This window comes from Drosophila serrata, unplaced genomic scaffold, assembly GCF_035046125.1.
Source record: "Drosophila serrata isolate PLE 108 unplaced genomic scaffold, ASM3504612v1 contig_276, whole genome shotgun sequence".
In the NCBI taxonomy this organism is placed as follows: domain Eukaryota; kingdom Metazoa; phylum Arthropoda; class Insecta; order Diptera; family Drosophilidae; genus Drosophila; species Drosophila serrata.
In genome coordinates, this window is record NW_028257174.1 from 9,428,814 (window position 1) to 9,454,898 (window position 26,085).

General features: G+C 46.3%; 3 protein-coding genes across 6 annotated transcripts; 2 read left to right on the forward strand and 1 right to left on the reverse strand.

The window, feature by feature from the left end:
• Positions 1-24: 24 nt before the first annotated feature.
• Positions 25-9,166, forward strand: mei-41 (ATR serine/threonine kinase meiotic 41). Of its 2 annotated transcripts, XR_015272433.1 has the most exons (6): positions 25-382; positions 436-2,674; positions 2,737-3,030; positions 3,093-7,913; positions 8,521-8,713; positions 9,029-9,166. XR_015272433.1 is itself a non-coding variant. In XM_086836291.1 (5 exons), the coding sequence occupies exons 1-5, from the start codon at positions 156-158 to the stop codon at positions 8,641-8,643; spliced, it is 7,704 nt and encodes a 2,567-aa protein (XP_086692417.1). In that variant the 5' UTR covers positions 25-155; the 3' UTR covers positions 8,644-8,757. The 2 variants fall into 2 exon arrangements, 1 of the variants encoding a protein (XP_086692417.1); XM_086836291.1 differs by lacking the exon at positions 9,029-9,166 and having other exon boundaries at positions 8,521-8,757.
• LOC110181709 (phospholipid-transporting ATPase IF) lies at positions 9,030-13,269 on the reverse strand. The gene is made up of 7 exons (XM_020949558.2): positions 12,981-13,269; positions 12,784-12,909; positions 11,626-12,160; positions 11,147-11,561; positions 10,485-11,091; positions 9,629-10,421; positions 9,030-9,555 (listed from the first exon to the last, which is right to left on the reverse strand). Exons 1-7 carry the CDS (start codon positions 13,189-13,191, stop codon positions 9,069-9,071), a joined length of 3,174 nt encoding a protein of 1,057 aa, XP_020805217.2. The 5' UTR covers positions 13,192-13,269; the 3' UTR covers positions 9,030-9,068.
• LOC110181915 (phospholipid-transporting ATPase IF) lies at positions 12,041-25,763 on the forward strand. 3 transcript variants are annotated; one of them, XM_086836297.1, is made up of 10 exons: positions 12,041-12,172; positions 15,410-15,800; positions 21,301-21,508; positions 21,566-22,238; positions 22,301-22,715; positions 22,777-23,540; positions 23,610-24,112; positions 24,178-24,991; positions 25,054-25,380; positions 25,443-25,763. In XM_086836297.1, the coding sequence occupies exons 3-10, from the start codon at positions 21,484-21,486 to the stop codon at positions 25,654-25,656; spliced, it is 3,735 nt and encodes a 1,244-aa protein (XP_086692423.1). In that variant the 5' UTR covers positions 12,041-12,172; positions 15,410-15,800; positions 21,301-21,483; the 3' UTR covers positions 25,657-25,763. The 3 variants fall into 3 exon arrangements, with proteins under 3 accessions (XP_086692423.1, XP_020805510.1, XP_020805508.1); XM_020949851.2 differs by lacking the exons at positions 12,041-12,172; positions 15,410-15,800 and adding an exon at positions 17,773-17,953; XM_020949849.2 differs by lacking the exons at positions 12,041-12,172; positions 15,410-15,800 and adding an exon at positions 19,443-20,286.
• Positions 25,764-26,085: the final 322 nt, after the last annotated feature.

Below are 26,085 nucleotides of genomic sequence, written 5' to 3' on the forward strand. Positions count from 1 at the left end.
TATCGATAAAAACACCAAAATGAAATGGTATTTGTAAAATTGAACGCGGCGGGCACACTGTTGCCGGTCAAAATATTCTTCCTCGCGCTTTTTTTTTGTTTTGATTAATTTTGTTTTTAATTTGATTAAATTTGATTTAAAAAATATATAACGCGATGTCGAACCAACGGAAAGACATGTGGAAGCTGCTGTATAACCATGTCAATCGGAACGGTGCCAACTTGGCCCAAGTGTACACCGTGATCGAGGACATACTGTGCCAAGAACCGAGCCTGATCAGTTGCTCTCTAGTGCGGGAGCTGAACAACAAATTCCAGGACACCTTCCTCCTGTGGCTGCTTAACAAGCTGGCCAGATGCCTAAGCGAGGCTGGAGATGGCAGGTGAGCGTGGAGGACCATTTCTTAACGCCTAATAATGTTCCTCTGGTCTGCAGTCAGTGCATCAATCTTCAAAGGAAAATTCTCAGCTCCTGTTGCTCCAATCATCCTAAACTGTACGAGCGCCTTGTCCTGGCCTACATCGAGGCCCTGCAGGAGTTGCATCTGCAACTATGCGGAGTGGATTTCAGGCGCGAGCAGAACCACAGCCTGTGTCTGGCTATTTTCAAATGCGATGTAACCTGCCTCCAAGAATTTGATCCACACTGTGCCTTCGAAGAGGTCCAGCTGCCGCTGGAAAAGGCCGACTCGTACGCCAAGAGCCTGTTGTTGGTGCTCCAGCACGCCCATCTTATCGGTCACGCCACGCACCCTGGCATCTTCTCGGGCAGCCTGCGGCAGGCCCTGCAAATCCTAAAGGAGTGCGACATGGAGGCAAAAGTGGTAAGCCTGAACTACTGTCACAGCGTCCTGCAGTCCCAGTCGGCCAGCAGCTGGCTAACAGATCCAGATGTGGCCCATTATGCCCAACTAACGCTTGAAGCTCTAACTATAATGTGGTCCATGGTGGCCAAGTGGCTGGAGGTGGGCTGTATGACGCGGCAGGAGCTCAATCAGCTTAAGGTGGCCACCGGCCAACTGCTAGTCGTTATACAGCAGAATCTTCGAGGTCAGCAAGCTCTGAAGATGGGCTATCTCCTCTTGAATGAGCTTCTCAGCTTGACGGCCAGCCAGGAACTAGAGGATCTGATGGAGAGTGTGAGTCACTATATACAGAGCCAGCTAGAGCACGCGTCAGTCTCGCTGGAGCAACTGGAACACCTGCATCAGCTTGTGCTAACCCATTGGCGCGCCCATCCTGACTATTTACTGCCCTTGTTGGCCCTGCTGGCTCTCAAGCATCAGGGCATGCGGACAGCAACGATTCAGGCCCTGATCCGAGAGGGTCTCGTTCCGATCATGCCGGAAAAGGCAGCCGCAGCCCAGACGGCCGATGAGCGACGAACAATGGTGGCCATTTTGCGGGTTCTCAAGCAGCTGGAACAGCTCATCCTGGCCCAGAGCCAGCTTAAGATAGCAGAACAGGAAGGCTCTCCACTCAGTGCTGCCGTATTGGCCAAGATGCCGCTACAGTGTGAGTTGCCCAAGACGACGGACATCAACTGGAACAGCCTGGGCATGCAGATGGTTGAAAAGCAGACTACATTGTCCCCCTCCGAGATGGAAGTATACCTGGAGATCTGTTCGCTTCTGATGCAAGTTTGCAGCATTCGACACTCTATGAAGTCGCCCACGCAACACCAGTTGTTAGCTTTCCTGCAGAGCCGCCTGGAGTTTGACAAGGTGCTGGCCTACCTCAAAGGCCGCGTGCCGCTGAACCAGTTGTGCGCCATACGCCTGGAGGCAACGCCATCGAGCGCCCACACGCAAATGCAGTCATTCTATGCCCAGCACTACATGAGTCTCTTTGAGCAGGAAACCTTCTTCGACCACATTCCCCAGCTGTACATAGCGGGCTACATCAAGTCGGAGCAACTTGTCAGGGCCCTGCCCACGATACAAAAACACAAGGGGCGCAACCAAGTGCTTCGCCTGCTGCTCTGCTCCTCCCATTTCGCCTTCAGGGTCCGGGATCGCATTGAGTTGTATTGTCCGAAGTGTAGACCCTTGCCCGAGCGCCTTCCGACGGGGATTTACCTTGGCAAGTGCAAGCAACAACCGGTCAAGCTGGAGTTCTCACCGTCCACACTAGAAACAATTGCCAGGGATTTGCTGTTCCAACCGGATTTCTCGTTCGTTTCCCAACACCTGGATAGGCTAAGCATAGAGCCAAGCCTGATAATGCGGCTGCTTAAGGAGGATGCGAAGGCACTGGAGGCTCTCAATGCGAACAGCCTTCGTCTCCTGGTGCCAGCAATGCCCGATGTCATGCATCAGTTGGCCAGCTTTATCCTGGACGCCATTAAGGCTATGCTGGTACGGCCATTAGCAGAACAGAGCGTCACCTGGCAGCGAAATATGCTGCGCATCATCATAGCCTCGGCTGCTAATCCGAAAATTGAGGAAATCTGGCTGTTCCATTGGTTTAAGATGACCTTCTTCTTCCTGGTGCACACCCATTCGCTGGTGGCCCAGGAGGCAGTACTGGCGGCCAGCGAGATGTGTGCCAGCCATGGCGTGCAGACGATTAATCTGTGGAACTGGTACCGACGCGATGCCCTGGATCTGGCCATACGCCTGGCCCTGGCCGCGTATATCGCGGAGGGAGTTCGCTTTACCAGATCTCTCAGAGCGGTGAGTAGCAGTCTCCAGCTCTCCGGTTCTGCGTATCTAATAAGAGTCGTTGTCTTTTGTAGCTCACCAAAATGCTAGGCTTTTCGTGCGTGCAAGAGTTTACCTGCAAGTATCATCGATTCCTGACCGCCATGGTTCTGCCGCACTGCATTGTAGAACCGCGCTGCAAGGGAGTCCTGGTGTTGATAGCCAAACAGCTGCGTAAGCCCATTGCCACGTTGTTTTCCACCTCTTTCCTGCGCATCTACACACATGTCTACCTTACGGAAGAGCCAGAGCTGGCCAATAGCTGCATAGAGCTGGTGGTTAGCTGCACGCAGTCCAGCTTGCAGCAGCTAATGAATGCCGATGTCAAGGTGAGGTCTTCATAATCTATAAAATCTACAAATCAATTTACATTGTTCTTTCTCGTTGCTAGCAAACTGTGGCCGAACTGCTTATTTACTTCAATCGCAATCCCACCTTTGTCATGCGCTCCTTCCAGAGCCTTCTGCAGTTTACTGGCGGAGGAGGTGGCCCCTCCGAGCTGTCCAGTCAAGCGGCCAATGCCGAGTTTGCCACCTTTATTGCCGAGCGTTTCCTGGGCGTTATCACCTACTTCGAGAGCTGTCTGAGTGAGCCATCTTTTGAGAAGCCTCTTAAGGAGGAGACCCTGTACAGCCTGGGTCAGATCATGCGCTTTGTGGGCGCCCAGCATGTCACCCAGTTCCGCTTCAAGATCATTGCCATGCTCAGTTTTGTGCATACGCTAAATGAACCGCGTTTGCAGAGAATTTGCCTGAAGATCTGGCACATCTTCCTGCATGTGGTGAATGTCCAGGAGTTGGGGCCATCGCTGGGCAGGATTGTGGCCACCTTGCAGCCGCTGCTGGCGGACAGCGAGAGCGTAGCGCAAGTGAATGATTTATACGAGTTTGTAATCCTTCATAATGCCTCGATGCTCGGGAACTACATCACGGACTTGTACTTCTTGGAGCGCATGGAGCAGGTTTCGCCGGCCATAAGGAAGTGCATACGCAGGCACACGGCTCATTTGGTGTTGAATGGAGGTGGTGGAGGAGGAGGGCCTGAAGAGGAGGAAACACCAGCACAACTCCGCGATCAGCTTCGTTTCTTGCACAAGCACATCGTGGATGAGTGTCTGCAGGTTCGGATCTATGCCCTGCAGCATCTCGGCGAGCTGTTCGGTCGGCGGCGTCCCCAGCTGAACCGCATGATCCTCAACGAACAGCCGCTGGAACCTATGTTGGAGCAGATTGTGAATATCCTGATGACAGGCTGCCAGCACGATGACCGTCAGCTGCAGATGGCCTCGGCCAAGTGCCTGGGCGAACTGGGCGCCATCGATGCCAGCTACCTGCCCTCGAACTACAACTTTGCCAGCTCCAAGCCCATGCCGCTGAGTGTCCTCTCCGATGATTTTGCCGTTCTCGCGTTGACCGCTTTGTGTCGTGGCTATCAGTTCCAGCAGAAGACCAAGCACGTGGACAGCTTCTCGCTGGCCATCCAGGAGACGCTGGCCGTCTGCGGTATATCGCCCAAGGAGCAAAAGAAGGTACAGCTGTGGCAGTCGCTGCCCGAGCGAATGCGCCAGGTGATGGAACCCCTGCTTCACTCCTGCTACACGAGTTGCCAGCGGCCGAGCTCCCTGTTGCAGCAACAACAACAGCCGCTTTTTGGCAGTCACTACTTCTACGAGGAGTGGGCCTTCCTTTGGGCCGCCCGACTGATAGATTACATCCAGACCTCTTCAGACACGCGGCATCTCCTGAACTCATACAAGCCGTGCATCAAACGGGATGGCAACATGCTGAGCACCTTTTATCCTTACATACTGCTACACGCCCTGCTCGAGTGCACGGTGGAGCAGCGGCGGCACATCCTCGACGAGTTCATGACAGTGCTCAGGGCCAATGAGAAGAGGAGTTCGAGTTCCCAGCAGGAGTTGGGTGAGATTAAGGAGAATGCCTTCAAGCAGTTCGAGTCGCGGAAATATGGCGCTGGGACAAAACAGCCACAGAAACCAACGGCGGATGGTTCCTTCCAGCAGCGGAGTGCCGCAGACGCCAGTCATGTGCCCCGGCTAGCCGGTAAGCTGTGCGCCGAACTCTTGGACTTCCTGCAGCGATGGCTCAGGGAATGGCAGCGTATGCATGGACGGAGTACCAACGGCAAGCCTCCACAGACCATCGATGCTAACTACCGGAAGATATATGAATTTCTCGCCGAGATTCCCAAGCTATTGGTCTCACGGGCCAGCTACAACTGTGGCGAATATGCCCGAGCTTTGAGCTACCTGGAGAGCTATCTGGAGGAGGGCGAGGAGGAGGATGGCAAACCGAAACGCCTGCTCGAACAGTTCACCTTCCTCGTTGAGGTCTATGGCTCGCTGATGGACTCCGATTCGGTGGAGGGAGCAGTGCAGGCGCGCAGCTACGACAGCGTCAGCGTCGCCCAGGATATTGTAGTGAACCGTTTGGTGGAGCGGCAGCAGGACATGATCACCTGCTACGAGCAGCTTCTCTCCAGCCGGGACCAGCTGCAGCCGGAGCATGTGCGCGCCATGATCGATGCGTATTTGCGGGACACTCCACGAACGGCCCAGCTCATAGCCGACGGACTGTGGCAACGTCTGTCCGAGGAGCAGTATTCGGAGCAGTGCTTCGCCGAGTGCAAGTCGGAGCTGCTGTGGCGCCTGGGCAGCTACGATGAGCTGGAGCAGTTGCCGCTGGACGAGCTTAAGTCAAACTGGCCGGCTCAGTGCTCCCAGGGCTGTTTGGCGCTGCGACGACCCCTAACCACGCGGCCACAATTCGATGGTCTGCTAGATGGGATGCGGGGATCAGTGCTGGAGCAGCTGCGCAGCTGCTCGGCCGTCCAGCAGCACTCCTATGCCAATGCCTACGATTCGGTGTTGAAGCTGCACCTGGTCCACGAGCTACAGTGCAGCCAGCAGTTGGTGGAGCAGCTGGAACAAGGTGATCACGCTCCCAATGCGGATAACCAGGAGAAGATTATGCTGAGGTACTTTGAGGACTGGCAGTATCGTCTTGAGATTGTCCAGCCACAGGTTCGCGTCCAAGAGCCCATCTACAGCTTCCGCCGCAATCTGCTGAATGAGTTCCAGCACCGGCTCTCCGGTCGCACCCACCTTCTGCCGCATCTGCGGACGGAGCTGGCACGGCTTTGGCTAAACAGTGCCCAGATCAATCGGAATGCCGGCCAGCTGCAACGGGCCCAACTGTGCATCCTCAAGGCAGCGGACTATAAGCCGCCGGGTCTCTTCATCGAACGTGCCAAGCTTCTGTGGCAAAAGGGCGACCAGGTGATGGCCATCAATTACCTGGAGGAGCAGCTCTCCAGCATGCGCGTGGCCTGCCAGGGAAATGTCAAGAGTATGCCAGAGGATCAGCGACAATTGTACTTCCAGGGGAAGTATCTGCAGGCCGTCTACAATGCCGAATCGATGCACCTGTGCGCAGACGTCGTGCTCCGGCAGTTTGACGACGCCATTGCCGTGCACAAGCAGTCCGAGAGCTGTCACGTTCAGCTTGCCCAGTTCCTCGAAAAGATGCGCGAGGCCAAGCTGGGCGGCCAGGGCCAGGGGCAGGGCCAGGGCAAAATTTCGACTTCATCACACGAATCGGACGAAATGCTCATCCAGATCCTGCTCAATTACGCCCGATCCCTGCGCTACGGCAGTGAGCATGTCTACCAATCGATGCCCCGCGTAATCAGCCTGTGGCTGGACACTGCGGAGAACGCACCGAACGAGGTCCAGCAGGTGCGCAAGATGAACGATCTGCTGAGCAACTGCTGCACCGCCCTGCCCGCCTCAGTCTTCTATACGGTCTACTCCCAGATGCTGAGCCGTTTGTGCCATCCCAATGCCGATGCCTTTGCCGTGCTGAGGAACGTGATTGTGCGTCTGGTGGAGGAATATCCGCAGCAGTCGCTGTGGATGCTCTTGCCGCACTTCAAGTCGGCCACCGCCAACAGGATCAAGCGATGCAAGCTGGTGCTCACCGATCGGCGGCTGCAGAACGCCACCTTCCAGAAGCTCCTCAGCGACTTTAACTCCCTAACGGAGCGTTTGATGGAGCTGACCAACAAGGAGGTGGCTCTAGATCGAACCTACAAGCTGAGCGATCTGGACCGACGTCTCACCAAGCTCTGCAATCAGGCGGACTTCTCCAACATCCTTCTGCCCTTCGAGAAGTATATGCAACCTACGCTGCCACTGAGTTCGGATGCAACGACGACGCTGTCGCCTCTGCCCGGGAACAACAGCTCCATCGCAAGCTCAAGCTCGAGCTCCAAGGGCAACTGGTTCCCTTACCAGCAGATCTACATTAGTGGCTTCCAGGAATCGGTGCAGATCCTACGCTCGGCGGCCAAGCCCAAGAAGCTAACAATTCGGTGTAGTGACGGCCAGGACTACGATGTGCTGGTCAAGCCCAAGGATGACCTGCGTCGCGACGCCCGTCTGATGGAGTTCAATGGTTTGGTGAAGCGGTATCTGCATCAATCAGCGCCGGCCCGGCACCGTCGTCTCCATATCCGCACCTATGCCGTGCTGCCCTTCAACGAGGAGTGCGGTCTGGTCGAGTGGCTGCCCAATCTGTCGTCGTACCGCAGCATCTGTATGAGTCTGTATGCGCAGCGTGGCCAGGTGATGTCCAGCCGGATGCTGCACCAGCTGGCCGTGCCGCTGCACGAGCCTTTGGAGCGGAAGCGTGAGGTCTTCATCAAGCATCTATTGCCTGCCCATCCGCCGGTGTTCCAGGAGTGGCTGCGTCAACGCTTTGCCACCCTGCACAGTTGGTATGAGGCGAGGAACACCTACATTCGCACCGTGGCCGTCATGTCGATGGTGGGCTACATTTTGGGCTTGGGTGACCGGCATGGCGAGAATATTTTGTTCGATGAACGCAATGGAGATGCTGTCCACGTCGACTTCAACTGCCTGTTCAATCAGGGCGAACTGCTGGCTTTCCCGGAGGTGGTACCCTTCCGTCTCACCCAGAACATGATCGCGGCCATGGGGCCGCTGGGCGTGGAGGGCAGCTATCGTAAGTGCTGTGAGATCACGCTGCGACTGCTCAGGCAGGAGGCCAAGACCCTGATGTCGATCCTGCGACCGTTCGTCTACGATGTGGGAGCCCAGATAAGGAATGGCAGCGCCGCCGCCAAGATCACCAATGATGTCCGGCTCATTGCAGATCGGTTGCAGGGACATGTGAGTGTATTAACATTTATATATATACCCTTTGCAGGATATTATAATTAGTCAGAAGCTTTGAAAGCAGTGAAGGAGTCATTCCCGACCCTATAAATCATATATATTATTGATCAGCGTTAAAAGCCAAGTCGATCTAGCTATGCTCAGAACAAATATTTTTTTTTTCAAATTTTTATCAAAATTTTATAAGGGGTTACATCGTAAAAATTTTCAAAAATCGATAAAAATTTAAATTTTGTAAAATTTTTTATTGAGCATGCAGATTTTTGAAGCTAATTAAAACTAACATAGGAAAGCTTTCCGAATTAAAATTAATGAATTTTCAGCTGAGTTATGACTTTTTTAAATATTTGATTTGCCATATAAAAATATCGAATCGGATAATATTAATTTTTTAAGCTTAGATACGATCCTTTACCGTTACGATTCTATAATTAAATTGAACACTACAAGGGTATATAAATTTCTGCTTTTAGAAGTTAATTTTCTTTCCCGTTTTTATATAATATCGTTAGTTATCTTTATCCTGAGATATTGCTTTCGATCGGGTATTAACTAATACTAATTACTATTAATTCTTAATTTTGTATTCTAAATTTTCCAGGTCAAGCGTCAGGCCAACAGTATTCCCTTGTCCACTGAGGGACAAGTGAACTTTCTGATCAATGAAGCCACAAAATTGGACAACTTGGCTGTAATGTACATTGGTTGGGGAGCTTTCCTTTAGAGTTCTTTGTTCCTCACGCACAGAGTCTTTAAATACTCATTAATTTTCATATGCCTTTGTTTTTATATGTGTAAGTCGAAAAAATTAATAATAATTAGTAATCTATTTTCAATATATTCTTATATTCTTGATACAATAATCACAAAATGGGTAAATTTAAAAATTAGAATATCTAAAAATTAGCAAATTAAAAATTCAGAAAATTCAAGAATCCATTAAACTTGGGAAAGTATAAAATCAGAAAATTATACAAACTTAATTTTAACCCACAAAAGCTTTAAGTGCCGGGTTACTTATAATAGGGAACACTGTGGCTTGACTTGTAATTTTCGTACTTGTTGGTATTTATTATTTATTTACAAATTCTGTTATTTATCCATCGCAGCTTTTTTAATTTATTGAGGATCTAAAAGGAGAACCTATTCTCATTCCGGTGACTTCTCCAAAGCCCTCGGACCTCGAAACATATCGTTGACGATCTTGATGACAAAATCGGGCAGCAGGCAGGCCGCCGAGCAGATGATCGAGTAGAGCCAAAGGGGCAACGAGGCCAGGAACTGGTTGTAGACATCATAGAGCTCACCACTCGTGTCCAGGTTATAGAGGTATGTGGTCAGCATGAAGGCGAGGATCGAGGCAAGGATCATGGCAAAGTTGAGATAGGTGAGATACCGGGCCACCAGGAGGAGCTTCAGATTGCCCACGATCACAATGACGGTGATGAGCATGGTGCCGAATGTCTGGAAACTGGCAGTTTGTCCCACATTGTGGACAACGTTCTCATCGTTGAGCATGCAGTATGCAAAATAGAAGATGATGAAGCACTGCAGGAATCCGTTGAGAATCCACAACGTGAAGACGCCCATGGAAGCCTGTCGATTGTGGGCAAGGGTCTTGTAGAGCTCCGGATGGCTGGAAGAGATGGAAAATGGAGGCGAATCAATATTAGAGTTCTTGACCTCTCCTGGAGAAGATATACACCCACCTGAGAAGCTTCTCCTCGCTGTAGTGCTTGTCGGATATGGCCAAGTACGTGAAGCTGAACGAGATGTAGACAATGTCAAAGAGCCAGAGGTACAGCGAATTGTAGACATTGGTGGCAGAGAAGAGATCGTAGACCTGGAACAGGGCCATGCATCCGGTGATGATGATGTTCTTGTAGCAATAAAACAGCACCAAGAACGCCAATCGCTGTGAGTTATAGTGACCATGGACAAGGAGTAGCCTGCGCAGCATCTCAAAGCGGGCTATGGCAAAGTCTGCACAACGGGAAGCCTGTTTACCCTCGCGACCAGCTATCCCGATGCCAATGTGCGCCTCCTGGATCATGGACACATCGTTGGCACCATCCCCTATGGCCGCCGTAATGTGCTTCTTCCGCTTCTTCACCAGCGTCACAATCTCACACTTCTGGAGCGGACTCAGGCGGCAGCAGAGTACGGCCCGGCAGCGCAGGGCAAGATCGGCGAACTCGCGAGGCAAATGGGTAAGTAGGGCAGCAATTGTGATTCCATCAATCACCAGAACTTCCGCCCCGGCGGCTTCAAGCTCCTGCAGACGTGCTCGCAACTCCGAAGGCTCTGTCAGATCGACTATGAAGTGGGGCTTGGATCCAGGCGGTATATGACGGCAGGCTAGACCTATATTGAAGGCCGTTTCCACTTTGTCGCCGGTCAGAACCCAGATTTTCAGTCCAGCTCGTTGCAGAGCTTCCAGCGTCTCGCCCACATTCTCCTGCAGAGCATCCTCCAGGGCAGTGGCTCCAAGAAGATCAAGGTCTGAAAAGTACAAGAGAAACTTAGATTATCAAAGGCAGAAAATTCTCAAAACAAAAAACTCACCCATCTCCACTGCTTCGTAGCACTTGGCAATGAGTTCCGAGCGATTGCTCAGCTGTATGTTGGCATTTCGGTACTCCGCCTCGAAGGTGGCCAATTCCTCCTCGGTGAGAATGCGCCGGGCCACGGCCAGGGTGCGAAGTCCCTCCTTGGCATACTTGGTAATCTGCTCGTCGGTCTGCTCCAAACGCGGACTTGGCTTGCACCGCGGAAAGATGATATTCTCCGCTCCCTTGCTGTACAGCCAGATGGTGCCACTCTGGCACTCCCTTAGTATGACACTCATACGCTTCCGTTCCGAGCTGAACTCTAGGACATGTAGCCGTTCGAAACTTAGCTCCTCGGTGCTTGTGCCGCCGCCTCCCCAAGGATACCGACGAATGTATAGAATGTCTTTGTCCAGTCCCTCGAAGACGAGACCCAAACTGGCGCAGCCCTCGAGCAGGGCCTTTTCATCGGGACTGGAGGCCTGATAGCGGCCAACGATGTCACCATCCATCAGGCGGCTTCGTTCGGATGTGGACTCTGGAGACTTCTCGCCTGCTGCTCCCTGGAGCACTTCCACGGTGTGGCATACGGTCAGAGCCTCGAAGAAGACGCTAGCCTCGGCCTAAATAGTTAAGGAATTCAGTGCTAACTTCCAGAATGCTTCCAAGGATACTCACATCGAGTTTGCCCAACTCCAGCTGCTCGCCAGTGTCCTGGCAGACAAGTTGGGTCTTCTGCAGACGAAAGTTTCTCCCAGACACATAGCAATTGACGAACTTCATGAGGTTCTTGGTGAGGGTGCCCGTCTTGTCGGAGAACAATATGTTGACTTGGCCCAACTCCTCATTCAGGTTGGAGGCGTTAACTCGGCACGGTTGGTCGGTTTCCTCGTCATACAGATGGAGATCATTGTGCATGAAGTGCATGCCAAAGATGCGATAGAGCTCGATGTTCATGTAGGCGGATATGGGAACCATGTAGTTGAAGAGCAGCAGGAACGAGAGGAAGTCCTCAAAGATTTGCCACGCTGAGTTGAAGTTGGTGGGAGGACCCAAGTATGGCATAGTGGGCACAATCTTGGCTTCCTTGTGACTGCACCGGAAGGGATTAAGATATATTAATAAGAGTAACTTCTATTAATCTAATTTCCTCTTACCGCTGGATGAGATACAGTACAACCACCACCACCACCATGCCGACGATGAGAGCCACCATGAACTTGTTGATATACTTCTCGCTGGAGGCGGACTTGTTGCCCGTGTACCGGCTATTCAGCTGCAGCTTCGTATGCATGCCCGTGTAGATGGCACAGCCCATCGCCCGGTCCGTTCCCTTGAGTCGGACGCCACGGAGCAGCAGGTTATCAATAGTCAGCGGCAAGGCGGCTTCACCAGAGTTGAGCTCCAGACGTCCATTGAAGCTGTATAGATCCGGTGTGGCAGCCTCACACACAATATAGCCCTGGCCAACTCCGGCGCTAAGCTCATAGTTATGTGGCGTCAATATAGTCTTCAGGTTGGTCTCTCCATCCAGATTGGCCGTGGTCACATGGCACTTGGAGGATCCAGGCGAAGACTGCAGCAGCACGAGATCACAGGGCACATCTCCATCGTTTCGTACCACCACAAGATCGCCGGGTATAACAAACTGAGAGGCTATGACTTCTTCCTTGCCGTTACGGATGACAGTCACTGGAATATAAGGTTGGACATGATTAAATTTATTTCAGCAACATTCTATCTTTAAATTAAATTTATTTATTAATTTAAATTAGTTAAAAGCTATATATTTTATTCTTGAACTAAGGGCAATAGTATGTAGAAGATTTCGGCAAGATCCATTTCCAAAGCAATCCTCATATCGTAACTCCAAAACGCCTTCCTCTGCGATTCTCACACCCTGTACCTAAGACGGGCCTCGGTCCCACGAAGTATGAAAATTGCCTAAATAGGCTTTGCTTAAGTGTAAGGTATGAGAATCGCATAGAAGGGCGCTCTACGTACATAATTTTTACTATTCTCATATTTGGTACCTGGGGCGCCCTCCTCTGCGATTCTCAAGTCGTATACCTAAGCAAGGCCCTAGCTAAAAGAAATTTAGTTTTCTTCTTCTTCTTTTTTTATATAAATTATTAATTTAATGTTTGGTGGCTTTAATCAAGTGGAAGTTTAATCAAGTGAGTTTAGTTTTCTAAATTTAAGTAACACCTGCTAATAGTATATCTTAAAAGTTTGAACCAAAACAAGGCCCACATAAGTCGACATAATTGAGAATATGGTTTATATTAAATTATTATTTAATTACTATACCTTACCCTTGGCCGTGTTGACTAGCTTATCGCTCTTTGATCTCGAGAAGTCTTCCAAGCCCTCTTTAAGAGCCGTGATAATCATGACGAAGAGCAAAGGCAGCAGCGAGACGAGCGGAGATATGGTGTCATCTATTTGTTTATTGTGAAGTATAGTTAACTCCAGATGTCCAGAAAATGGTTTATTCAACACGAGAACTTACTTACGAAGAACGAGACAATGGTGATGATTAGAAAGTAAAAGTAGACGGCCCGTCGGAACTGCTCATAGAAGTTGAGGGGCAGAAACGTAAGCCAATTGTACTTGGTGGTCGTCACCCGGTTGAGGCTTTGCTTTCGGTGACCTTCGATACCGCCAATCTTAATACGCAAAGGCGGATCGACTTTTGTCTTTTTCTTGCCCTCTGCCCCCATGGTGTCCAACTTATTCTTTGATATTAATTCGAGTTAAATTCATGGAGAGAGTACCTCCTTATAACTCTCGTCGCGAGACCTTTCCGAGCAGAAGTAAGACTGACTTTCGGTAGCGTTCCAAATTGCGCAAAAGTGCTAACTAAATTGGCGTCCGATAAGGATGATAATCACACACACAATTGTTTTGTAAGTGGGCCTGTCAAAGAGAGAGGTATCCCATCCAAAAATAAGATATGTTTTTATTGTAATTCCATGGGTAATAATCACTAAGATTAGGAGAATTCCTATTTCCGGCGGGTTTACCGATGATAGATTAGTGGAAACATCAAAGTCGAGGGTTCTAAAAGAATACATAGAGAGAAATTATACTGTACAAAGATCTTTCTTTTTAAGTTTCTTGGATTAAATTAACCAACCTTGGGTGATCAATTATTTTCCACAAAGTGCTCAAGTGTATATCTTTATTTTTCAATTAGAGTTATATATTCTTACTTTAAATATATTTTCTCTGGGTGTAGATATTAGCAAACCAGATTAAATTTACTGTTTCCACTTTGATATTAGATTAAAAATCAATTTGTAGTTTAATGTGAACATTTACAACTATGAAAATAAGTACTTATTACACAATTATAATGTATGTTTATGTACATATGTTTGTCGTGTTGAAACCTCTTCAGAAATTATATCAGCGTTGGGTTCACTTTCGTATATAGATTAATATTATCGGCTATTTAAAATTCCAATATCAAATCCACCTGATATTTGTATACCTGCACCACAACAATACCTAATCGCTGGTCTAATCGTGTATTACGAATACCCCATGAGGGCACTTTGAGCGTTTTTTTCTTTTTATTTTTTTAAATGGTCTTTAAGTTTTTGGCTAATACTAGGCCATGAACAGTGGGTTTAATTTAGTATAAACTACTTATTTTTCTACAAAAATTATGATAAATATGAATGTTAGTCACATTTCTGAATGTGTTCCTTTGGGACTCCAATTGAATTTTTGATATTACAACTCTTGTTGAGAGATTTTAATCAAGCTTTGATTAAATTATTTATTAGACTTTTGCAATCATTGTTATATTTTTTATATTTTCTCAAATTTTGTTGTGTCTTTATATTTGTGAATTGATTAACAGATAAGAAGAACGGTCAGGTATTTAATCATTAAAAGCTTGAAAGGCTGGAATAATATTCAAAGAACAATACTTTTCAGCACACTTTTGGGCTGAAACATATATGTTATTTATATTTAATACACATAGAATTGTGATAAAAATTATGATTATAAGTTTACTGAACGGATGCAGGAGTTAAAAGACTCATACCTAAATTAATTTATATATACATGTAATATTAGCATCTAGGGTTCTATAAAACACCTTGAGTATTTTTATTTTTTGAATGGAGATTTGAAAGATGTACATATCTTCATAAGGACTGTCCCTCTAAATAACTTATTAATATCTTTTATATTATCCCCTTTTAGTTTTGAGCTAATTTACATATATTTAATTGTTTATCAACCATAATATTTGGGTTTTTCTTAATGATCATTTGATCGAGTCGGAATTGATTGAATAGACTTTAAGCTCCAAATTCTATTTCCGGCAGCCATTTATATTTTAGTTTACTCATTTTTAACTGATCGATGACATCGGGTTTGGGTCAGAAATCCCAAAGGTGAGTCACCAAACGATGATAACCGTCCATAAATGTGACTTAACTAACTAAATAAATTATATGAAACGAGCATTTATTTATTATATATGTGTTAAGCTAATATCTTAAGTACTAAGATACTTTACAATTGCAATTAATTCATTTAATCACAGTACACTTTTTGATTTCCAATTTATTTACAATTGTTGACAATTGCTTTTTGTCGAATGTAATAATTGATTGCATAACTAATAATGAAAGTTACGCAAATGTCCATTTAGATAATGTATAAGCATGTAAACAATAGGGTAGCGTAGGAGGTTGTGTCAATAATTTAAAGATTTGAGATAATGTTGATACATTTACAATTCTTTAAAGATTTCTTTGATGATTTATAGATTTTAAATAAATGAAACAATGATCCATTTAAATCCTGTTTTTGAGATATGCCCTAAGATTTGAAATATCTTTTAAAGGGCTTATAAAAATATTTAATGCAATCTCTCAGTTAGGCAAATATTTATGTTGTTTAATTTTTTTTTTAAAGGATTTCCCCGTATATTCGCTCTTGATTGATACATTGGACCAAACTTCATGCCATTTCCCGGGGGCAAGAACCAATCTCTGGGTTAAATGAGTCACAAACCATCGACGCACGCCTCCAGCTCCGAATCCGATTCCGACTCCGGATAGGGCGACGACGACGACGACGACTAGGAGGACGGATATGTGTGTGTCCATGTGATTCAATGCCTCACGATAAGATATTGTTATCGACTTTATCTCTTCGGCTAATGGCAAATCGCGAACAGCAAACAGTTCGGAGCGGCTAAGAGAGAACCAGCTGAGCTGCACCCAAGAGCGAGTCCGTGGGAACCCCCCATTGCGATGAGAAGTGTGCCTCCAGGAGAGAATGGTCTTTCGATGGCTCCCAATCCGTATGTATCCGATTCCTAAGCATAATTATAATTCGTTTGCCGATTTCACCATAGTTTTCGGGTGCAACGCACTTGTTTTATATTATTTATTTTTTTGCACTCATTTGGCAATATCTATAAGTCGTTAAGACCCTGCCTGGGTTCAGGTGTGGACTGGGGCTGGGGGCTGGGGTTGGGGTTGGGGTGCGGTCTATGGGCTATGGGCCCATGGGTGTAAATATATGGGAACATACATGCAAAGTCCGACTGGCGAGTAGCATATAGGAGGTACGCATGGGTTTGTTAGTGGTATCGCTATCAACAATTCTTCGACAGTTTGCCGATAGATCAGTTTGCGCGTGGAAGGCTTCTCTTTCCATCGTGTACTCCAGTGTACAAATAATAATATTATATATATATACATAGAATTTAACTCTTTTTGTTTTTTCCTGTGGCTTTTCGCAATTTGTTTGTCGTATTTTTGTCGTATTTGATTTGGCCACGTTAAGCGAACTGGTGGCTTTGTCACCCGATATTTGTTTTGTCAGGAGGACCTCCCGCCGCAAAAACGACAACGACCCGCAAGCATTGGGATAAAATACTCCTGGAAGAGTCCTTCATAACAGTATGGTATGTTTAATCAAGGATCGATCTGAACCGTATAGAAACCAAACTTCTCCAGATCACTTACCTGCGAAGCATTTAATATAAGGGTTTAAAAATTACCTTTTAGTGCTTGTGCAATCAAGACTGGATATCTCTTGTATTATTTATTATTTATTTATGAAATCAAAATTTCGAATAATATATAAATTATGTTAATACGTGGAAGGATCTTTTGCAAATAAACCCAATCTTTGCCCCAAAGTGTGAGCTATGAAAACTGAGCTCTTCTGTAGTGAAACTCTGGCCGAGCATTAAGATAATATATTGTATTTAAAGTGTTATTTTAAATTGTGTAATAGAATCACTCAAGTTCTGCGCTAAAAAGCTTTATTATTATGGTGAAATCCAAGACAGTAAATCCGTTTGACACAACTGTGATACTGGCACGCGTCCCCATGTCGATCTCCAGGTGTTATCGCTGTGTTTATGGACTCTCAAGTGACTTGTCGAGATGCTTGTTTCAAGCAAAAAAACTGCCTCAATCATGGTGATACTCACGCTCAGTGTCGATCAGATAAAATTTGGTTCTAGCGCCCCTTTCAAGATATATAAGTCATATAATGTAACCGAAAACGAAACGAACCAAACTGAACCGAACCCAGCCCAGTGCCAGGCCGGGCTCCTCTAACGCTGTTGATAAGCGGCTGCAGTTGCTCCGGTGTCCGCTCTGTCCGCTGTCCGCTCTGTCCGCTGACACCGTCGATTAGTCAGCTGAGGTGCTCCGGCACTTAGATATCCCCGCAATCTTATCAGCATTTTGGCAGTTTACTCTATATATGTATACATATATTCGAGATATGGCCAAGCCCCGACTAAGAGAGACTGTTACTAGAAATGAAACTGAACCCAAAGGGGGGATACCGGATTATGTGGGCCCGGGTTCTCTTGCACGGATGTTTCAGTTCGTTCGGGAAGTGCGCTTTGGGTGGCGGATCGTCTCAACTGTCTGTTTTATAAATACTATTATTATTTGTATTATCATTTTTATTATTTTTTGAGTGTTAGAGCCTTGAATATGTCGGTGGAAAGCAAGTTACGTTGAGCTAACCACGTTAAAGGGCTGATAAAACGGGGTGTAACCCATAAAGATAACGCATTTGTGCACGTTCATGACGTCTCCGTAATTGCATTGATTGAAAATAGTGTGCCGTTCTCTCTCTCTCTCTCTCGGACTCTCTGTCTATCTCTCTCTCTCTCTCTAAATAACCGGGTCTAAAATCAAAGAGTGTCTGTGCTTCGACTAAACCAAAGAGTGGGACTATTGGTTACCAAAAAGTTAGTTCCCGATAAGCAATACGACCAATTCGAAGGCAACGAGCTATTTCGACGTGAGAGATATACTGAAATCGGTCAGTTGTAGTTATGCTATTGTTTCGCGTCGGTGCCGCATTGTCCCCAGAAAGCCCATCCGTAAATATATGAGAACTTGGAGAGGATACACTTAGGATACACCCCAAAACGCAGCGTGCATCATGGATAAGTTCTTCGAGAGGCTTCTTCGCAAAAGGGTGAGTCTCTTGGGTGTTACTGGAATTCGATTGAGCGATTGACAGGAACAAACAGTGTGAATTCTTTCAAGTATTAGGTCATAGCCATGTCCCAACTGAGTGTGTGTTTATCCGGAAAGCAATCTATATTCGTGAAATAAACAGTCCAAAAAAGTTCCGACACTTGATACTGCCAACGGTTGGTAGCTGGTATCATGCTTCTATAATCTTCAAAATCCTTCATTTAGCTTCAAGGTTTTATGGTTGTATTTACCTAAAATAAAGGAGATCTTGTATTTAATTGAAATGGCAGCCGAAAAAATGGTAGTAAATAGATTTTAATTTTGTTTACCAATATATATACTTGAAGATTACAAAGTGAAGGAAGCGTTTATAATCCCTTGAAGTATATGAGATTGAAATGTTAAACTTTACATGAATCGCAGAAAGTTTGTAAATGATTTTTTTACTCATGTTTTGCCTTGATAAATATATTTTAACTAACTAATTTTTAACAAAATCATAATACGTATCTGTAATCCGTATATTACGTATACGCATTACGTATACGCAATATGTATACGCATTAAGTATACGCATTACGTATACGCAATGTTGTTTTGATCTTTAATATTTTGTTACATGCGTATATACATATATAAATTTGATTGAAATTTGAACACAATCAATTTTATACGGTTAGAACATGTATGTTTTAACAATATTTTGCACAATTGTTATATCCTTGTAGGGTATTATAATTTTGTTTAGAAGCATGTAACGCAGTGAAGGAGTCATTTCCGACCCTATGAATCATATATATTCTTGATCAGCATCAAAAGCTGAACCGATCTAGCTATGTCTAGCAAAAATTACATTTTTTCAAAAATTTGAACATTTTATAAGGGGTAACATTGTTAAAATTTTTAAAAATTGATAAAAATTGATTTCAAATTGGAGTTTCTGAGGGTAAGCAACTCCAGATTTTTTGTTAAAATTATCTTAAAATAATAGTAAATATTTATAAATAATAAGAAATTACGTATGAAAAGCACAAGGAACTTCTTAAAAATTGTTTTTAGATATTGGTAGCTTTGGGAAACGTAAAGTTTCTGTTTACCAAACATTTCATGCGGTAACATTTTCTACAGATTTAGTTTACTCTTTACACTCAATGGTTTTTTATGTGTGATTTTATTTAAATATAAATAGTGTGGGGAAACGACGACGTCATCAATATACCAAATTAACTATGCACTTTGAACCTATCAGCTACCGAACTGGCCTGGGACTTGTGTGTATCGGGAACTTTTACTCGACGACGTCAATAAGATTCGAGCTTTTATTGGCTGCTCCCCCGTGGGTCTGCTCTGCTCTGGGTCTACGTTCAATTTTCGAGGCTGTGAATCCGAATGGGAATGGGGGAATGGGGTAAAGGGGATTGGGAATTGGGGAATGGGTATCGGGGAGTGGGACTTGGAGGTGGAAGCGCCGCAGACCTCCCATTCTCAGTGTGAGAACGGCTTTCCAGTGGCGCACATCGCCTCATACTCGTCGCACATCGCACATTGCTCATCACGCGGTGGCTTACCGATCGTTAGATTTCTCGTAGTTATTGTTGTTGTTCCGTGCAATCTATCGCTGCCTATCGAAAGTCCTGCAAGGACATTGATTTATCGATCACAGCAGGAGTATAGAATGACTGACATATCGGAAAAGCCTTTGAGTGCATAGAAGCCGGCATAAGGTTTAGGCCTTAATGTTACGTGACGAGAGTGTGTGTGTGTATATTTATGTGTGCTAAGAGCCATGTAAATACAAAAGGCAAATATATGTACCACGCACCGATACATACAGTGTAGAGCGCACTTACGTTTGCACAATGATCATAGAACCTTTCAATTGAAGTGTTAAAATTGACCACTTAACATCGCTTTAAGGTTATACGTTTAGACGTTTTTATACGCTTCCTAAGTGTGCTGAGAAAAATCGGACTCTCTATGTACAAATATAAATAAATATAACAATAGATAAATAGCAGCAAACAAGCAGATGCTTCCCGGAGCACGGGAACATCAGCTGCAAAGTTTGTGGAAATTTGTGGCAAACCCTCAAGAGATGAAACCAAAGCCCAAGACAAAGCCAGATGCCCGGCGCCAGGTGTCCTTGTCCGTGTCCGTGTCCATGTCAGTGTTCGTGTTGGATGTCCATGTTAGACAATGAATTTCTTTGGCCATGACTATCTGAGCGGATTTCGACGCATCGATCGCATTGGTTCCACCTATCGGCCACCGGTCTGGGCCGAACAGGAGTCGTATCATCTCAAGGAGGCACTCCTATGGAATAGGCGTAAGGTAAATGTGATCTTTGAGAGAAGTCTTACAAAAAAGAAGCTAATAATGTCAAGGAATTCTTAAAACATGACTAAAACTATGAAACACACTCTTTATAAACATTTTCTGTGGAAGCCCATTGATTTATATAGTTGTAGTGATTGATTAAGACCTTTAAAAAAAACTTAAATTAGCAAGATCTCTAAGAATCATTACCATTATAGTTTAAGTTACTTCAATTAAAGGGAATATCGTAATGAAAGAGAACAAAAACTTCAAAATAATATATACATATATAAAGTCTTTGTTTATAATCTAATCAGTATCTGTCAGCTTGTAGTTATCATTTGATTTCCAGTCCCTTCCCCTTTAAATTGTGCTTCTCCCCCAGACAGTATTAGTTTTCTATACAAATGATATGAGAGCAGGGTTTTATAACTATTTATAGACTTATAACCCCAATATTCCAATACTTGTTTCTGGGAAGAACCAAGATACCAAGTTTAAGTCAAGTATAAAGAATCAGACATATTATAGTTAAGGGTTGTAAGTTCTTATTCGATTGTTTGATAGGTACTTTACAAAATTCTAGAGTGGAACTATAAAACTAACTTACTATAACAGCTCTCGAAATATATTTTAACATGATCTTCATACATGATCTTCAAATAATAAAAGATTTTGCCATATTCAGATGCATATATGCTTTGCATAGTAACCTTCTTCCGCACTCTCTCTCGGTGCGATTCGTCACTTAATTAACCCCATTAACCCCATAGCCCAAACTCATTCATATTGATGTTCGAAAAAGATTGTCAGCATTGCTTTAATAGGTAAACACTCGTAGACATGCATATATGAGTGATTTCTTGTCTTTTATTTAGTTTTTAGTTTTCAAATTTAACTAGGAACTTCCGTGGGTTATAGTTCATGTCTTCTGATTCGCAGCCAGCAGCTAGTATCTGATAAGTAAAGTTCCCTGACAGGTTGCGAGCGCCTATCTATACTTACGACTATATCTAAATATATTAACAGGGATCCAGAGTTAGTACTATAAATGACTGGCTTCAAATACAAATCGGTGGCACCGAGGATGTCAAGAAGAAAAGGGCCAAGGGCCAGAATCGCATCAAGTCCACGAAATACACATTGATCACATTCCTGCCACAGAATCTGTTGGAGCAATTCCGGCGGATAGCGAACTTTTACTTTCTGGTTATGACCATAATATCCCTTTTGATCGGTAAGTGATCCTGAGACTCCAAATAGTATATAATTTATATATTTCTGTATCCTATAGACAGTCCTGTGTCCCCTATGACCTCGCTTCTGCCCTTGGTCTTTGTGATCGCCGTGACCGCAGCTAAACAGGGTTATGAAGATGTCCTTCGTTATAGGACGGACAATGTGGTCAATGCCTCACCGGTGACGGTCATCCGGGATGGCAAAGAGGCCATTATCAAATCCGAGGATGTCGGTCCCGGGGATCTTGTTGTGGTCGAGCGTGACTGCGATGTTCCTTGCGATTTGGTTCTATTACGCTCCACGGATCCGCATGGCAAGTGCTTTATAACCACGGCCAATTTAGATGGTGAGTCCAATCTTAAGACCCTTCTGGTGCCACGCGACCTGCCCACCGTGGATCTGTCCGAGATGCACAAGCTGGGCATGATCGAGTGCGAGAGTCCCACCACGGATCTGTACAGTTTCAATGGCAAGATCGAGCTGAAGGGCAGCGAGGGTCGGGTGCTGCCCCTCTCCGCCGAGAATGTCCTGCTGCGCGGTTCAAGGGTCAAGAACACCGAGTGCGTCATTGGCTGTGCCGTCTATACCGGAATGATCACCAAGCTGCAGCTAAACAGCAGGCTCACAAGAAACAAGAATGCCTCCAGCGAGACGTACATCAATCGCTTCCTGATTGTCATTCTGGTGGCCCTGATTGCGATAGTTACGCTGCTGTACTTCCTGAAGCGGTGAGTAGTCTCCCGGAAAGAGGAGAGTGCATATTTTAAAATATTTCCTTCTTGATCCGCAGCTACAATGAGCTCTTTGTGATACCTAAGCTGACCTATTTGGGCGATGCCACGGACAGCTACAGTGTGAAGCAATTCCTGCAGGACTACCTGTCCTTCTTGATTCTCTTCAATTATTTGATACCCATCTCCCTGTACGTGACCATTGAGCTGCAGCGCGTCATTGGCAGCCTTTTTATGGAGTGGGACCAGGAGCTATACGAGAGCGAAACCGATCAGCCGTGCGTGGTGAACACCTCGAACCTGAACGAGGAGCTGGGACAGATCAACATACTCTTCTCGGACAAGACGGGCACGCTGACCAAGAACGAGATGAACTTCCAGCAGTGCTCGATAGCCGGCAGCAAGTTCCTCTTCAAGAAAACGCGTCTGGAGGATGAGGAGACCAAGGCCCTTTTGGACATTAACAAGTTTAATGTGAGTCTTGAAAGATATTCTAGATATGATATCCCTGCTAATGGAATTCCTCTCCCTGCAGGCAAACCAGCGCATCTTCTTTCAGGCCTTGAGCATCTGTCACACCGTTCAGGTGGCTTCCGGCTCCTTGGAGGAGGCCGATGCCAGCAATAATAAGAAGGAGCCTGCGGCAGGCACAGCGGCGGCGACCATCAAGTCTGGTCCACCCGAGATGTACTCCATTTCGGACATCACCGAGGAGAGCCACAATTCTAGTCAGCAGAGCGAGCTCAATGTGAGTCACACCATTGAGAATTCAGTGTCGTCGCATCCCAACAATGGCAACTTCACGGCCACCTCCTCGGACGTGAATCCTCTCCTGGTCTCCGGCGATGGCTATGGCGTGGAGCGCCGCAAGCGTCCGGTTGTGGTCAAACGGAGCCCGAATTTTGCCCGGGCCAACCGTGTGCACATTGCCGACTCGCCATCGATCCCGACTGAGCTAAATGGCAGTGGTGCCACTAACGGCATCAGTTCCCAGCCCAACATACGTCCCATTTCCTTACAATTCCAACGCTCTACCTCGGAGCGAGATCTGCCGCAGTTCGAGGAGGCCAACGCGGGGCCGGCCCTTGGACATCGACGGGCCCACTCCTATGGGGCGCCCAATGCCTACCTCTCTAACCCCTTGGCGGTACCTAGCAGTCCGCCTGCGGGCGTCCTCTTCCGCTCACCCAGCACCGCATCGCGCGAGTCCTATGCGGCGCCCACCTTCACACGGCAGCCCACCATGCTGGTGAGGGCCGAGTCACAACGCCGGAAGAACGAGATTCGTGATTTCATATTGTAAGTACGCTCCTTATACTTTTAAAGACTGGCTGCAACTATAATAACAAACGTAATCTTACCTTTCAGCACCCTTGATTATCAGGCCTCCAGTCCGGATGAGAAGGCTCTGGTAGAGGCTTGTGCCAACCTGGGCATGGTCTATACCGGTGACGATGACGAGGTGCTCCGCGTTCGTATCGTGCCACCGCACATGGACTACAAGCGACCGTTTACCAATGCCAAGCCCAAAGAGGAAACCTTCCATCGTCTCCATGTCCTCGAGTTTACCTCGGATCGCAAACGTATGAGCGTCATTGTTAAGGATGCAGAGGGTCGGAAATGGATCTACACGAAGGGTGCCGAGAGCTATGTGTTCCCGCTGTGCGCAAACAGTTCAGCGGATCTAGTGACCAAGACGGATGCTCACATCAGTGACTTTGCCCGTCTCGGGTTGCGTACACTGGCCATTGCTCGGCGCCAGATAGGGGAGGCGGAGTACCAGGACTTCCTCACGGAGTTGGCTCAGGCCAATAGTTCGCTGGAGAACAGGAAGCAGCTCAGCGAGGAGTGTTACGCCAAGATCGAAAGCAGTGAGTCATCATCCTTAATTATTCTATGGTTCTGTGGATATATTTGCTACTTGTTTCTCTTCAAGATCTTGATCTGCTGGGAGCCACAGCTGTGGAGGATGCCCTGCAGGATGATGTGGCCGATACCCTGGTCTCGCTGCAGGCGGCGGGTATCAAAATCTGGGTGCTCACCGGCGACAAGGTGGAGACGGCCCTGAACATAGCGCTATCCTGCGGTCACATACCGCCCGATGCCAAGAAGTACTTCATCATTGATTGCAAGAACCGAGAGGAGATGCTGCTGCACCTGAACGCCCTGGACAGGGAGATTATATTCGGCATTGGCCAGGAGTGTGCCCTGCTCATCGATGGCAAGAGTTTGGGTGTGGCTTTGGCTGAGGTCAGCTCTGAGTTCCGGGACGTGGCTGTCAAGTGTACGGCAGTACTCTGCTGTCGCCTTAGTCCGCTGCAGAAGAGCGAGGTGGTGTCACTGATCAAGTCCTCCAATGAGAACTATAACACGGCCTCCATTGGTGATGGGGCCAACGATGTGTCCATGATCCAGGAGGCGCATGTGGGCATTGGGATCATGGGTCGCGAGGGAAGGCAGGCGGCACGCTGCGCGGACTTTGCCTTTGCCAAGTTCTGTATGCTGAAGCGGTTGCTCCTGGTCCATGGTCACTATCACAGCGTCCGGCTGTGCCTGCTGGTGCTGTACTTCTTCTACAAGAACATTGTCTTTATGGGCATCATGTTCCTGTTCCAGTTCCATACGCTCTTCTCCTCATCCTCCGTGTACGACTCGCTCTTCCTCACCCTGTACAATGTGATATATACCTCGCTGCCCATCCTGTTCATAGCCATCACCGAAAAGCCCTACACCGAGGAGAAGCTGATGCAGTAAGTGTTGGTCAAGGATCTTCTTAATCTTCTTAATTAATAAATTAATTGTAATTCCATAGAACGCCGCAGCTGTACAAGAAGAACACGGACAACAAGCAGCTCCATTGGCCATTCTTCCTCATGTGGATGCTGTTCGCCATCTACCATTCGGTGATCATCTTCTACTTCGCCTTCTGCCTGTTCTCGTACAACAATGTGATCCTGAACTATGGCCAGACGGTGGCGTTCTCCTGCTTCGGTACGCTGCTCATGTGGACCGTGGTGGTTGTGGTGAACCTCAAGCTCTGGCTGGAGTCCATGTACCTATCCTTCTGGTACATATTCACCATTGTCATTTCCATTTTGGGCTTTGTGATCACCACGGTTATCTACAACGTTATCAACCTGTTAGTATATATGTGTATATCTTGGGGTATATCTTATAATCTAAAACAAATGGCTTTTGCAGGGACTACGACACTGATATCTACTGGGCCTACAACAATTTGCTGGCCTCGTTGCCGGTCTGGCTGTGGATATTGCTGACAAGTGTGGCCTGCCTGGTGCCTGACTTCACCATCCGAATGCTGCAGAGGGCTCTGAACATCAAGCACTTTAGTATCTTTCCCGGCAAACAGCGAAAGATGAAGATGCGCGAAAAGGCCGAGAATACGTACTTGTAGAACCCTCTAGGCTATAGTTTTTATACTGCTAATTTATTTATTTCCTTTCTATGTGTACATATTACTTTTTTTTTTAAGAAAATCGTTTTTTTTTTGGAAAAAATTAATTTTTTGGCTTTGAATATTACCAAAAATTGGGTTAATGATAAAGAAAAGTAAGTAAACCCAAGTAAAATTATTATTACTGCTAATAAATCCGGGGTTTTAGTAATCACACAAAGCTGTGTGGCTTTCAGCCACTTAAATTCCCTTTTCATTGAGGCAATTTTTTTAAATCTAAAAATTCTGAGAGATATATTTGTGGAAACCTTTGAAATCAACCAAAAACCTATCAAAACCCTTACTCGAAAGAGACTCAAAAAATTATTCTTATTAGGTTAAGAAAAATGTAATTATTTACTTTCCGCTGACTAGTTTTTAGTATTTAGA

What these genes read in the sequence shown, in the direction of transcription:
- mei-41 (XM_086836291.1), top strand. Translation starts at nt 156, where the DNA reads ATGTCGAACCAACGGAAAGACATGTGGAAGCTGCTGTATAACCATGTC. An exon ending in TTACCAGATCTCTCAGAGCG is followed by an intron (nt 2,675 to 2,736) that starts GTGAGTAGCAGT and finishes TGTCTTTTGTAG; the next exon opens with CTCACCAAAATGCTAGGCTT. An exon ending in CAGATCGGTTGCAGGGACAT is followed by an intron (nt 7,914 to 8,520) that starts GTGAGTGTATTA and finishes TAAATTTTCCAG; the next exon opens with GTCAAGCGTCAGGCCAACAG.
- LOC110181709 (XM_020949558.2), bottom strand. Translation starts at nt 13,191, where the DNA reads ATGGGGGCAGAGGGCAAGAAAAAGACAAAAGTCGATCCGCCTTTGCGT. An exon ending in CATTGTCTCGTTCTTCGTAA is followed by an intron (nt 12,910 to 12,980) that starts GTAAGTTCTCGT and finishes ATAAACAAATAG; the next exon opens with ATGACACCATATCTCCGCTC. An exon ending in GCTAGTCAACACGGCCAAGG is followed by an intron (nt 12,161 to 12,783) that starts GTAAGGTATAGT and finishes CTTATATTCCAG; the next exon opens with TGACTGTCATCCGTAACGGC.
- LOC110181915 (XM_020949849.2), top strand. Translation starts at nt 20,152, where the DNA reads ATGAATTTCTTTGGCCATGACTATCTGAGCGGATTTCGACGCATCGAT. An exon ending in CATAATATCCCTTTTGATCG is followed by an intron (nt 21,509 to 21,565) that starts GTAAGTGATCCT and finishes TGTATCCTATAG; the next exon opens with ACAGTCCTGTGTCCCCTATG. An exon ending in GAGATTCGTGATTTCATATT is followed by an intron (nt 23,541 to 23,609) that starts GTAAGTACGCTC and finishes CTTACCTTTCAG; the next exon opens with CACCCTTGATTATCAGGCCT.